The following is a 14,182-nucleotide window of genomic DNA, read 5'->3' on the forward strand; positions in this document are numbered from 1 at the left end:
ACACCCCCCAAAAAATTAGTATAATTTCCACATGTCTTTCTGTGAGACAAACATTATATTTTATTAATTCTGTTAATACTGCTAAATAGATAGAAATTCTGCAATATTATATTAGTATTGCACTAGACCTAACTAATTCTTGAAAGAGAAGTCCCAGGACCAAATCCTAATCAAATGGCTACAAAAGGCTCTCATCTACTCTTCAATGATGGAAAAAAAATCAGACTGGATTTGTGAAAGTTAGGAAAATTTCCTGGTCCCTGGCATCAGAAGAAAATGCCAACGAACCAACCTCTGTCTGTGGACAGGACATAGCGTTATTGTGGGAACTACTGGACCCAGCAAGTTGCATTTGTGCTTAAAGAGCAACTGCACTACTTCTCCATTTATTTAGCGTATTTACTCAGGCATTTCTAGGACAACTTACTTCTAGAAATGCTGCCTCACTGTGGAAGTGGAATATAAATGTATAGCTTATGCAAATACAATTTGTAATCACCCATTTAAAAAAACATGGCCGGTCATCTCATTATCATATCCTGATTGAAACAAATGAATTGTTACTGAGTAAATTCCTCTGAAGGTAACAAGAAGTCTAGATCTTTACCTCACTGCTGGATTAGGTTCAATGGCTTATTTCATTTTTCTTTTATACAACACTATCATCATCTAGTGGTATATTTTGCTTATATGTAAAGTGCATGTTATGAAGATGAAAACATTTAATTTACTTACCATTAAACATTTACAGTAAGACATGGATTTATCATCTTGCACTTATGCCAAACTATGTGGAAGTGGGGGTGGAAAATGAAGTAAGATGAAATAAACTTGACAGACCTATTGAGGGTCTGGAGAACAAACAACATGCCGACATTTTATATGATGGAAACTTGAATAATTTTCTGTCCAAAAGTGAAGACAGGCTAAATAAAAAAATACAGCTTGGGGATACTTCATATCCTCATACATACCATCTATGAAGTATAAAGGGCAAATGCTTTGAACAAAACCTCACAGGTTTTTCAAACAGAAACATTTTGCACATTGTTTTCCTTATAATTGGGGTGGAGGGGATTTCCCATTTACAAAAATCCACTATTTATTATGAACACACAACCAGAATCTCCATAAATAAGTTGTTGACTTACGTGGTAACTTTTCAGTCTAACAAAATCAACTTTCATGGAGATGAACCTTTCTGAATTTCTGCTGAGATTTTTAATGTGCTCCACAAGGTCAGCACAGAACTTGTAGCCACCTTTGAGGACACAGAGAACCACAATATCATTGTCTCCGATGTCTTGCATAATATCTTTGGCCAATCGTTCTGTCCTAGGGGGAAAGAAAAATTAAGGACAAAATAACATTAGATGCAGATTCTCTACATTCATGGTATGCTTCCCATGGGGTTACAAAGAAACACTATGGTGAGTATACAGTTTGACTGATGTCTGAGTGTCTTGACTTATCTGGGTTTGGATCAGGTTCACTGAAGGCAGAGATAGAGTGATGGATGCGAGATGCAAAGCACTAATTAGTATTTTTTAGATTTGAAAAATGGATGATATCATTACATCATCTTGTTTGACCTTAAATATATAATTCCTCTTCCTGCTGTAAGAATGAAGATTATTAGGAGACTTACACTGATTTTACTGAAGATTAGTAAAACAGCCTTTATCAACTTTTATCAAGTCTCAGAATCATCACAGAATCATAGAATTCTCTTGGTTGGAATGGACCCTTTAGACCATTAAGTCCAACCATCACCCTAACCTACCATCCACTACTACTAAACCATGTCTTTTTATACCACTTTTAATACCTCCAGGGATGGAGACTCCATCACTTTCCTGGGCACCTGGTTCCAATGCCTAACCCCTCTCTCTGTGAAGACTTTTCTTCTCATATCTAATCTGAACCTCCCTTGGCATAACTTGACACCACTTCCTCTTGTCCTATCGCTTGTCACCAGGGAGAAAAGGTCAGCCCCTGCCTCAACACAACCTCCTTTCAGGTAGTTGAAGAGAGCAATTAGGTCTCTCCTCAACCTCCTCTTCTCCAGACTAAACAACACCAGTTCCCTCAGCCACTTCTCATAACATTTACTCTGCATTAACATTTATTCTCTCTATTTAATGGGGAAAACCTCTCAGGAAGAAGAATTATTTCTCTGGCGATTTAGAATTTTTTTAATACTCTTTCTGAAATTGTCTGAGGAACTGAAATTTAAAAAAAACCCAAAGACTATTTTGCATTTTAAGAGAGTATGAACTGCATCATAGACAAAATAATGGATTAATTTCAATTTCTAAATAAAAGCATACCAGCTTTCTCACCTATATTTAATTGCTACCAAATGGCAAGACTTTTCTCAAGTGCTGAGCATTCTTCCTACAGGAAAATTTTGCATGATCACAGTATATTCAGTTCTGCATCCTTTTCCATGAGAACAGAATTAGTTTTTTCTGCTGGAGTAGAACAGACTGAACAACAAAAACAATGCTAGAGTTCCGTGCTTACTCCAAACAAATGTATACTGAATTCTATGAGAACTGAAGTTGTAACATACTAATTTTTTTTTTAAATGAGGAATTAAGTGTCAGTTGACCCTAACCAAAATAGATTAAAAATTCAACACAATGGTAACTAAAAAGGCAATGAAAGAAAGCCTTTGTTTAAACACAAATATGGGAGTTCTAACTCTTCCTTATGATGGATGTTTACAATTTTCTTTCAAGGGGTTCCAAAAATTACAGTACTTGCAACTGGCTGTTTAAATGTGGTAGGTAGAAATGTGCAGCTGAAAATGTCCCAGGGAAATCCATTCAGATGCTCCCAACGGATACAACGTTGAAAATTACCATATCCATTTTGTAACTTTTCCATGAGATTTTTCACAGCATGTCAAAATAGTAACAGAACATGAACAGTGAGCTGGACTACCACAAGCGCCAAAGTACCATCAAATGCCTACACTGAGACCAGATGGGAAATACTCCAAGGTAGGGAATGACGGATGATCAAGCTTTCCCACTGCCACCCTTCAAACCTAGCATCTGGACCCAAACAATCCACAACATGCTTGTGCAGAATGGCAGAAGTCAATGGTGCAGTTAGGAACCGTTAGGTTAATTGGTATTAATGATTTGTACTAGGGAGTTGCCAAAGATGTGCATAATTGAGCATAGTTCTTCTTCTCCTTTTTGTATTAAAAACACAAGATGGCTAGAGTGCAAGCAGGACTACCTACCAAGTAGGTGGTATAGCTACATACAAAGCTTTGTACTTGTCCTTTCACCTTCAGTTCAGCTCTCTTGTGATTTACTTTCCAATGTCAATGTCAGTATATGATCACACTCTCCTTTCTGTGGGACCTCTGTCTCACTCAATCCCCAAATCAGAAATTCAATGAAAGAAATCAGATGGGGAGTTCCAGAGGCAGCTACAAGTCTAGAATTTCCTAACCTTCAAGAACTTAATTACTTTCCAAATGAAATAAATAAAAGTATTTTTCTAATTGTGAATATAGTATTTTAGAACAAACATTATATACACACTGTCTGTGATTTACAGGCTTTATAAAAAAGGCTACTACTGACTAAAGAATCTATTTAGTAACATTCAAACCACACATACCTGTCAACAATAATGCCATGGGGTATGAGCACATATTCCAGATCTCCGTAGTAGTGCTGAGGATAAGTGAACAAATCCAGACTGTATCCAGGCCAATTGTCTGAAATCTGAATGTCAAATAGTACTGTTAAGAATACTTCATGGCATTTTACAATATGTAACTGACACAAAATCAGTGCTGTAGTACACTCTATTGGCTGAATTAATTGTGCAACGTACAACATTCCAGTTATAACGTACTATTTCACTCTTCCTGTAATTATTTTGCTTCAGAAATCAAATGTTACAGGGTTTTTTTTCCCACATAACATGCGAAATTACAACTGAAATTACAAACAACAGGATAGGAAAAGGAAATATTTAATACCAGACTAGTGGCAAGTCTGTTCCTTACTATTACCAAAATCAAAGTACAAACATAGGATTACCAGTAAGAAAGGATTCTCCAATGGGAAATTCAGACAGTGCAGTTATAAGTCATAAAATCATACATTAAAATTGTAATTTCTGGTTTAGAGGTATTTTTAAATTGCATATAGATATAGAAATATACTACAGATGAAACAGCACACAGGGAAAACAAATTATGTGGTTCATGGGTGGTACAAATCAATGTAGGACTGCTTCTCGCCAAAGGTGAGGTTCTTAGTTTAGTTAAATCTTCAAAAGTAAGTTATTACAAAATGTTCCCACCTCACTTCCCTGCCAGCTGTCCATAAATCCACACAGTTACAGAAAAAATATATTACAAATTCAATACATGTTAGTGTCACAAGTATCTGAACACAGCAATTAGGAGACCCCACAGTTTACGGTGGCAGGAGAGATTAAGCAGGGCAAAAATGAGCCAACAGGTTCAGACAGCTATGAAGATGCAAAGTCATCAGCAGCACAGGAACTAGACAAACTCCAAACCAACAATCTTCACAATTCTTTATGAAAGACAAGACCTGCAGGTTGACAAGGTATCTTGGAATCATTACAAAGGTTTGCTTCAACATTGATTCAGGATAAAAAGTGACATCTAATCAGTTTTCTCTACAATCACATTCCTCAACTCACAAGAAAGTCTTTCTCCTTTATGCAGCTTGGCCACACCAACATTATGTAGAAGGTTAAATGGCAAGAAACTTGCCTTTGTGAGGTGCATGTCTTCATGGCATTTCTGCTGAAGGACCATCACTGAAACTAACCTCTGCTTACGATTTCATGTAGTAGAACAATGAGCCATCTCTCAAAAATATCTAGGCTAACACAACATACTTGATGCTGAGTTGTTCCTCCACATCTAGCCTTAAACTTAGGCACAGTCCTGTCTCATGCTATACTGAAATGGTGTTCTGCCTGATGGATTTTTGGTTGGTTGTGGGTTTTTTGTATATTCATTGACAGCTACAGACACCTCAGCTGTCTTGTTTTCTTAACTCTGCCCCACAGTTTCCTCACCAAAAAAGGTTTTTTGGTAAGTACTATTGAACATTTGCCCATGAAGAGCATGACTGGAGATCACTGGAACCAATGAAAGCTTTTCCCCTGACTTACACAAGCTTTGAAACTACACAAAAGAAAAAGTTACTTAGTTTTGTTCCTCATTTCCATAGAAACAGGAGATTATAAATATCCTCCTTGGCAAGTTTTTTAATTAGAGGCAAACCTTGCTCCAGAAGCACTGCTGCTGCAGAAGGCCTGGGAAGCCTATTTTCCCATCTTCATTTTCACCACGTAACAGTGGCTGACACTTTTAAAACATTTCATAGCAGTGAACTGTCTGGCAGGGTTTTGTTCAAAAGCACTTTAACATAAAATGAAACAATTTCAGATAGCACTTTAAACTGCATAAGTACTATAAACACTCACTAAGAACCCTTGTCAGTATTGCTTACTTATGCATTCTTGTCAAATTGCCTGTTTTTAGTGTGATGCAAAAGATCAAACTAAACGGATGGAAACTGATTCAGAATTCATACAAACCAACAGCTTTTACTTCGGTTACAGTAAGTCCTTTATGAAACAGGATCAGGATGAAATTTTGATTCTCCTATCTATTCTTCTGGTTCTCTTGAATAGAAGAACATAGTCTGTATCACTTTGCAGTAATATACAAGTTCTTATTTAAAGTGCTCACTGCTATTTGACAATTAAGACTAAGCTCACCCCTGTACCTACTAATTATTTTTATAATATAATAAGCTTGTTTCATATTCTTTCTTTTAAAGGGCACTTCCCAACAATAAGACTTAGAAATTCTCATTTAGCCTAAAGCTATTCAAAGTGTTATGCTCCAGAGCAATTTTCAAGTTACTGTAAAATTTTTATGGGTATTCTGCTCCTGAATTAAAAAAAAAAAAAGTTATTATCCTCAGTTTAGAGCATCAAAAAATACCTGCCCCCAAATTAAACTCAATTTCCACTTACTTCTGGCTTTAGCCCTTGAAAATATGAAGGAAGTATTTGTGATTGTTTCAATAAATGACAGTATTTAACTGGATAAAGAAATATTCTAAATATATTACAGAATCACAGAATCTCCTGAGTTGGAAGGGACCCATAAGGATCATTGAGTCCAACTCCTGGCTCCACAAAGGGTCAGGCAAGTCAGAGCATGGGACTGAGTGCATCATCCAGCTGCTTCTGGAACTCAGTCAAGCTCGCTGCTATGACCCCTTCCCTGGGGAGCCTGCTCCAGTGCCCAACCCCCCTGTCTGTAAAGAACCTCTTCCCAATATCCAACCTGAACCTCCCCTGTCACAGCTTCATGCTGTTCCCTCGGGTTCTATCACTGGTCACCAAAGAGAGGAGATCTGTGCCTGCCCCTTCACTCCCCCTCGTAAAAAAAAAAAAAAAAAAAAAAGTCTTAAATAAAAAGAGCTATTTTTAAAGCTCAGGCTTGGCATGCTGAAGCAGCCCAGCAGAAATTCTTCAGTAAGTTTTAAAAAAGTTGATGTGAATGTATACAAAAAGGAGTATAAATACATGGCAATACCCAACAGTGTTGCCTTGAGGCCTACAACAGAAGATGGAGACATTAAATTACACCACCTTTGAATTAACACTGCTAGTTTCGTTGTCTGGCAAAGTGGGTTAACATGAGGTCTGAGCATAGTAATTCGCTTCACAGCAATGACAATCTGGTTTCTGTTGTAGAAGATGAGTGAGCACCAAGCAAAGTCCAGGAAATTTAAATCCTACTGCACAGGATGTACTTCAGGTGTACTTTAGGTTGTCCTTTGGGGGGGGCACTGCAGAATGCACACACACATTTGTGTGCAGCAAGCAAAGTAAATCAGTACAGAACATGGTGATGGGCATCCATCTCCTCCTTTGCAATATCCTCATGTTGCTTTGGCGCTAAACACACTCACTTTAAAAATTACATTCATTACAGAGGTGTTTGACGCATGGTGGTTTCACTGTCGAACATACAGCAATGGGTTTCTTTGGAAGAGGCATGGGCAGGGCATATGTGCTGCCTACACAGAGCCCTCAGCTCCACGCCTCCATCTGGGCAGCTGTTCTGCAACCCAGTTGAAATCCCAATGCCACAAGAACCTACCTAAGGTGGTGGCACTGGTGGTATTTGTTTCACGGGAGAATCTGGTTTGTCCCTCAGAATAACAAGCATATTTGGGTTTTTTTGCCTAATTTATTCAGTCCCACGGGTACTCAAAACTCACTGCAGAAAGTTGGTCTGTTTCCCACTGTGGAAGAACAAGGAGCAGCCAAAGCTGCTCCTTCCCAGTGAGCGCTCCCAGAATCTCAAAAGGCCTCGAAGCATTTCTGCAGGAGCCCTGGGGATCCTGACCGCAGTCACTCGAGCAACCCGGTGAAAGGCACAGCTCGGGACAATTCAGTCCGTATTTTCACGGTGGAAGCCAACAGCCCGGTGAAGCCTGGAGAGCCGGCCGGCCTGCCCGCCCCTAGCTCGGGGCGCCCAACACGCACCTTCCCGCCGCAGCCGGCGGGCAGGGTCGGGCCGGGCCCCCTCACCCTCCAGCAGCCCCGGCGGGGCTGAGGACATGGGGCTGGGGCGTGAGGCAACGCAAGCGCGGGGACGAGAGCAGAGCGGGGGAGGCGGCCCGAGTGCTGGCCGGGGGGAGCCCGGGACACGCGAGGACCCTCAAAAGGGGGCTCCGCGGCGGGGACATGAGGGAACAGGATGGGGTTGGCGCCGGCCCCGAGAGCAGAGCGGCTCCCGGGACCGGCTGGCAGGGGCAGGGCAGGCGAGGGGCGTCAAGCACAAAGCGGCGAGGGAGCCGCGCTGAGGGGTGGGCGGTGTGGGGTCTGCGGCAGCGCATGGCGGCAGAGGGCGGGAAGCGGGCCATAGGGAACCGCGCACCGCAGGGGACGAGCGGCCGGGCCGGGCCAGGCCAAGCCACGCTTGCATTTACCACAACGCCGCGGCCTTCACCACTCCGCACCGCCGTGCTGCTCTCGCCTTCCCCGGCCATCTTCCTTCGTGCCCGCCCGAGGGGCTGCGGCGGGGCGGGGCCGGGCCGGGAGAGCGGAGCTGGAACAGCGCGGGGGGCCGGGCCGCGCCGCGCCGGCAGCTGCTGCTCAGGCGGCCGCGGCGGAGCGAGGTGCCGGGGAGCCCGGCGCCCGCCGTGATGTGGGGTGGCCGAGCGGCAGGTCCCGGGGTGGGGGCTGCACCCCTGTGTTTGGGGTCGGCCTCCCTGGGGAGTGGAGCCTGCGGTGCACCCGCCGGCGGCTGGCGCTCTCCACAGATGCAGGCGACGTTTTTCTTAGGCTGTGACAAGCTAGGCTGAATTGCTAAAGGGCTATAAAGAATAAAAGAAATATGGATTGTAACGCGTAGGCCATGCTGCGTGTAAGGCCAAGGGATAAGTAGAGCAATGCGGTGTCTGCAGGCGGGCTTCCTTGGCTGCTGAGCGGGACGCGAGGTGGAAGCAGCTGCGGGGTGGGGACGGCTCGGGGAAGCCAGGGCTGGGCGACTGATGGGCAGGTGGTGGAAAGGCTTGGACAGAGCTGGGTAAGAGGCCTGGGCTAAGCAAGGCGGTAGATAAGTGTCGTTTAAACTTAACATTTTAACCATGCGTTGGTTGTACTTTCAGGACGAAAAAGGATGGCAGAAAGCAAACTTCCAATAGTTGGCTCGTCTTGATGGCTTCTGAACCCACCCCTGCATACATGCTGGAGCAAGCTGTGTCTTCACAGGGCCTTCAGACCACCACCATGGTGCCTGCGCTGTCTCCGCAGCAGCAGCAGGAGATCAGGCACCGTGCTGCTTTCTGCAGCCCCCCTTCCAATTCTGTTAAAATTAGTATTAGTGTTTGGCTTTCATGGCTTCGCAGGTGAGAAGGAGCTCTGATCATTGTTTGCCTTTACATTCTGTTATAAGAAGTTCAAATTTGGATTTGTGCTATCTTTTTTGTATCCCATCTTTTGGGAAGGAATGCTAACAACCTTTCAGTCCTCTACAGTTAAATTACAGCTTTTCACTTTTTTAGAAGTGAAAGTTTGTTACAATTTCCAGCATTTGTCTGTTAAATGTACAACTGGTAGAATTCTGCCATTCCTATACTAGAAATTATTAAGAGGAGAAAAAGTGGCTTTTAGGGCAGGCCTGGGCATAATGAAGCATGTTTAGTGATACCTGAGGGTTCTTACCTGCTGAGTAGGAAGACATTTCAATTTGGAACACTAATTTTCTAGAATTTAGTAGTTGAGATTTGTAGGTCACAAGTCATAACACACGAATCCAGAGAATACCATGGGTCTGTCTACACTGGGAGCTTGGTGTCCTGCGTGTGCAGGTTATTAGGTGCATCCTGTTGGTGCATTTACATTAGAACTGATAGGACAATTAACAGCTTAGGAATCCAGTGTTAAGATGTTTCTATAAATGAATCATCAATTGCAGTCTGGCTAAATACTAAAGGAATTGAAAATGATCTTGTGATAAATGCTTTGTTTCTTGTATGAAGCCAGATCTGTTTGCTTTTTGATAAGTTAAGGAGCTACTCATAGAACAGCAATGGCTACAATTGATGACACGTCTCAAACCAGGTTTACAAAGTGACAGAAACCAACTCCAGAATATGTCTGCCTCCTAAGTGATGTCTGTATATGAAAACTGAGGTATGCTGTAAAAGATAAATCCTGTGGACAGTGTTTTAAAATAAACTTAATAAAAAGCAGTGAATTTGATAAACAGCATAAACAGATTTGTAAAAACCTACATAAAGTAAATAATTTTTTTTTTAAAATATAGATTTTCATAATGGGCAAAAACCCTAAATGCTTTCACATTTCAATTGTATGTCAATATTTCATGCAATTACAGTGAAAGTCTAATGTTTCGTCTAAATTTGGGGATTAAATGCTACTGCTTTGCACCCACAATCAGTTTTCAAAATTTGAAGATTCTTCTTGCTTGGAGATGGGCAAGAACCCTTTCTAAAGCCCACATTTGCCCTAAAGCTAATGCAATCTTGATTCAGTTACCACCACGTTACAGATAAAGCTGCTGTTGCATAAACATCATAGAACTGGGCTCTAAAGGTCTGAAGTGATTTGGATCACAGCTAGAATATCAGATGAATTTTGACACTGCTGTATGAGTACTGGCTTCTTTTATCTTTTGGACAAGTTGAGTTACTGTTACAGATTTTTCTGCCTTTTTTAAGCACATTCTTCACCAGACCACTAGAATATAAGAGACTGTTCTAACTACACCACAGACAGAAGGTTAATGATTTGGATAAGATTAACATGAAGAAAATACTAAAAAGTACATTCCTCTGGCATTGTGCTGAAAAATTTAAGCAGGAAATGTTTGTTCTTCCTGTCAAGGTTGGACAACTGCATTTTGTCAAGTCTTCTTTTTTGTGTTCTTCTCTCCAACAATTCTACAGTGTTCATTTCAGAACTGTAATGAAGTGTCATGTCATGCTAATCACAATAAGTAAGAATATGGAAGTGAAATCCAGATCAATTCAGCTGAGTTACTGGTTGCATGGTAGTGCCAGTATCAACAGCCACCAGGCCAACCAACAAAGTTGCTTTTCTGCATGTACAATTTTTCATTGGCATAAAACATAATAATCTTTTTAATCTATTTTTATTTATTTTTGTTCTAAATGAAACATTAATTGTTCTGGAAACGCACAGAATTAATAGAAACCTGAATGAATGAGGTTCTTCGTTCATGATGGAAATGAAGCTGCTGAGGATTTTGCTGTGGAGGTATATGCACATACTGAATGTTTACTTTTCTTTTTGCACAGTATTAATTGGTATAGAATGAATGAATATACATTAAGTTTCAAAATCTTTTTTAATTAGGGCCAAAATTTGATTTTTTTAAAACATTATATCAGGGCCATAAATGTGAAAAAGATTGTAAGCATTCTGAAGAACATTACTATTATCTTTGTTTAGCTGTTTGTTTATAAACTAAAAATAGGAGGGAAAGAACAAACACTTTTAGATATACAACCATGGGAAATGATCAAAGGGGGAAAGAACAAAGCAAATAAGATAGATGATACTAACAAGTAGGTCTGGACACGTAGCCAAAAGACATAAGGGAGCAGATGGAAGAAGCAACACACAGAGAAACAAAGCAGAGTTAGGACTTACATGCAAATCCCTTGTGAATGCATTTATAAATTCATAGAATGAACTTTGTCATTTCAGTTACACATCTTTTCCTCTTACCCTGCTGCTGATAAAAGCAGGTCATGGATCCACCCTTTCACAGCTCTGATGTAAAGAAATGCTGAAACCAGAAAGTTGGGGTCAGGGGTGTATCAAGAAAGCAGTCCAAGACAAACAGCACTACAGAGTTAGCCTTTGCAACTCCATTATGTATTCTCCTTGCAAGAAGTTCCAACAAACATTTGACAACTTACTTTAATATGTAAACGGCAAAAATGAACAAGAAAAGCATGAAAATCCAGAATATTTCAAGATGTATGGCTTACCTAGGTAGAAGCTTGCCAATTAGGGGATGAAGTAAGAGCTCTTATTCTGGTTCTGCCTGTTGCTGCAGGTGTTACGTGAACAGCAGAACTGTAAACAGTCTTATCAGGCATAAACCTGCATTTCTTGGTGATTACAAGGGAAGGAAACCTCCCCAGTTGTGGCAGAGAAAGAGACTTTTGGGTTAAATGGTCACTGAAGAGAATATTAAAACCAAAACTAGCATACACAGTACTCGAGGGCATGTTGAAAGCAATTCTAAATTACTTTCATATCCAGCTTCAATATATTCAAGAATTTGGAGTGCTTCTGCATTACCTGAGGCAGTTACCTTGCCCATGGGGTGGCTGCTGAAGGCCACGGGTGCAGCAGAAGATATTTGCTAGACTGTGTTACAGACATCTGGGACAATGTGAAGCACTTTTCCAAACCATTACCCTACATTCAAGAACCTAGGGACACCATAGGAATAGCTGTCCAAATAGTCAGGGCTAGGCAGCATCCTATGAGGTACAGCCATATAGATGCTATACGTCCCCTTTGTGACTACAGTACTGTGGCAGGAGATGGAGAGGCACTGCAAGATGAAATCTAGCTTCTGTCCACCTAGTGTTTCAGCAGAATTGAGGCCTTGGGGCATTGGAAAGTTCAGCTCTAAAGCAACTGCAGTGTCTAAGATCCTCGAGGGAAACACAGAGTATTTCACGGTTAACCTGTGCTGCGTCTGAGACTGACTTTGGCTTTGAAAGTTATTGTATTCTTGATGCCAAGAAAATGCCTAAAAGCTGCCATTCAAGACATTAGCCTGGTTCTTAATCTTTTATGATCTTTAAATCAGCGTTAGGCACTGCTTGACAGAATCCTGGGCTTTGACTTATTTGGTCCATGATAAACATCTTTAATACAAAACTACATTTTTGTTTGTTATTAATCTCACTGCGCCAGACCAGAGCAGCGAGAGCTTCACTTTGCAATTTCCTGGCTCCTGAAGATACTCTTCCTGCTTTTCAGGCTCATGTTATTAATACAGAGTTTTTCATGGCTGAAATAAATGCAAACAGAAATTTCCTTTTGTCTTTTAATATTAGAATAAACTTTTTTCCCCTCAAAATATTATGCAAATATTTCCCTGAACCAGCTATTGAGAAGTATTGATGTTTGAATCATCAAGCATTATTTTCAAGAAACACTGCTTGCATCGTATCCTATGACATTCATCATGCACAGCCATGAAAAGTGGTCTGGGAATTGTAAATATGTAGTGGGTCACAGCCAATGTAATGGATTTAACTGTTAAGAGTTTGTTTTCTTTTTAGAGGAGGTTGTGCACTTGACTTCATCCATCTATTTTTCTTTTTTTAAATAAACTGGCAAATCTGTGAAAATCTGCAAAACAGAAGAATTCTGTTTAAACAAGTACATGAATAATAGTTTTAGGATTTTATTTTTTTTCCAAAATAGCTCAATCGTCTTTGATGCAATTCTGCATACTTCACAGCTTGCCTAGAATAAACAGAGCAGTAACAAAAGCGTATTGAAAAGCAGAATCTGGTCCAGCAAGTTGTGTAGTGTAGGCAGCTAAACGTTCATGGCCAGCCTCGAGCTGTGCTGCTGCATGGAATGACCCACACCCTCAGGGTGCTGGATTGCTGGGCTTAGACCATGTGCTATTTTTATCATTTGTGTAAAAGACAGACCGTTCTCTTGAGCAAGCAGCAAACTGTGCTCGGGGTCACACCTTGAACAACACTACTGGGTTTTTCCCCTCTGAAAATGATGCCATTGCTTTGTCGGCGTCAATACTCTATACATATTATAAGCTATATGTATTCAAAGCTATATGGGAACAGTTCTACAGGTACTTGTCTGTCTTTACAGCAGCTCTGGGAATTGGAGGATTGAGTCACCTGGATCCTCCATATGGAGGCTTTCACCTAGCAAGGGCAAATTAAACATTCATTTCATTAATTTTGAGTGACCAGTTTGAGACAATAGCTTTCAAACTATTACACAGTGCTGCCTAGGTTTAAAGAATAGCTTCTAGGTTTAGGAAAATATAACTTGTATTTAAAAAGTAAGGGCTAAAATCGCAGAAGTCAGGAACCCCCCCTAAATAGGAAATGGGGTATTAATGGCTACCAGTGAAAAAAAACAGGTATAAATCATTTACCATTGCACTTCAAAAACATTCTATGACAAAGACATGAATAAATCATATTGCTCCAGGGAATAAGTTAAGTGCTTTAAATCTCATTTCTCTTCAACTCCTACTTTCCAGTTGCTGAAACAAATGAGATGAGGGTTCTTGGAAAACAGATCCTTTTAGTAAGCAACTCAAATCCATTCCTTTATTGCGTGGTCTTAATTTGTCCCCAGATTGTTGTTATTATTTTTATTATTATCATTAAGCTCTAATTACAGAGAAAAATAATGTGGCAGACACCAAGCAAAGAGAGGAAAAGATGATCCGCATGACAGCCCAAGCCCAAGACAAGAAACTGCACAGGTCAGTGAGATAAACCCTAATCTCAGCCCTCCAGCAGTTTAACTGTTCTTAAATTTTTGGTGGGCACCATGGCAAAGAACATTCAAGGAAGGA

At 40.8% G+C, this 14,182-nt stretch overlaps 1 protein-coding gene across 1 annotated transcript in view; it reads right to left on the reverse strand.

Moving 5' to 3' along the window:
- PRTFDC1 (phosphoribosyl transferase domain containing 1) overlaps positions 1 to 8,090 on the reverse strand; it is a gene marked incomplete at its 5' end in the record, with an annotated part of 43,079 nt that extends 34,989 nt beyond the window's left edge. Inside the window, 3 exons of the mRNA XM_084280502.1 lie at positions 1,152 to 1,335; positions 3,643 to 3,749; positions 8,031 to 8,090. Coding sequence (XP_084136628.1) covers positions 1,152 to 1,335; positions 3,643 to 3,749; positions 8,031 to 8,090 — 351 coding nt within the window. The remainder of the gene's footprint in view (positions 1 to 1,151; positions 1,336 to 3,642; positions 3,750 to 8,030) is intronic.
- Positions 8,091 to 14,182: the final 6,092 nt, after the last annotated feature.

This window comes from Gallinula chloropus (genome assembly GCF_964237585.1).
Source record: "Gallinula chloropus genome assembly, chromosome: 2".
Lineage (NCBI taxonomy): Eukaryota > Metazoa > Chordata > Aves > Gruiformes > Rallidae > Gallinula > Gallinula chloropus.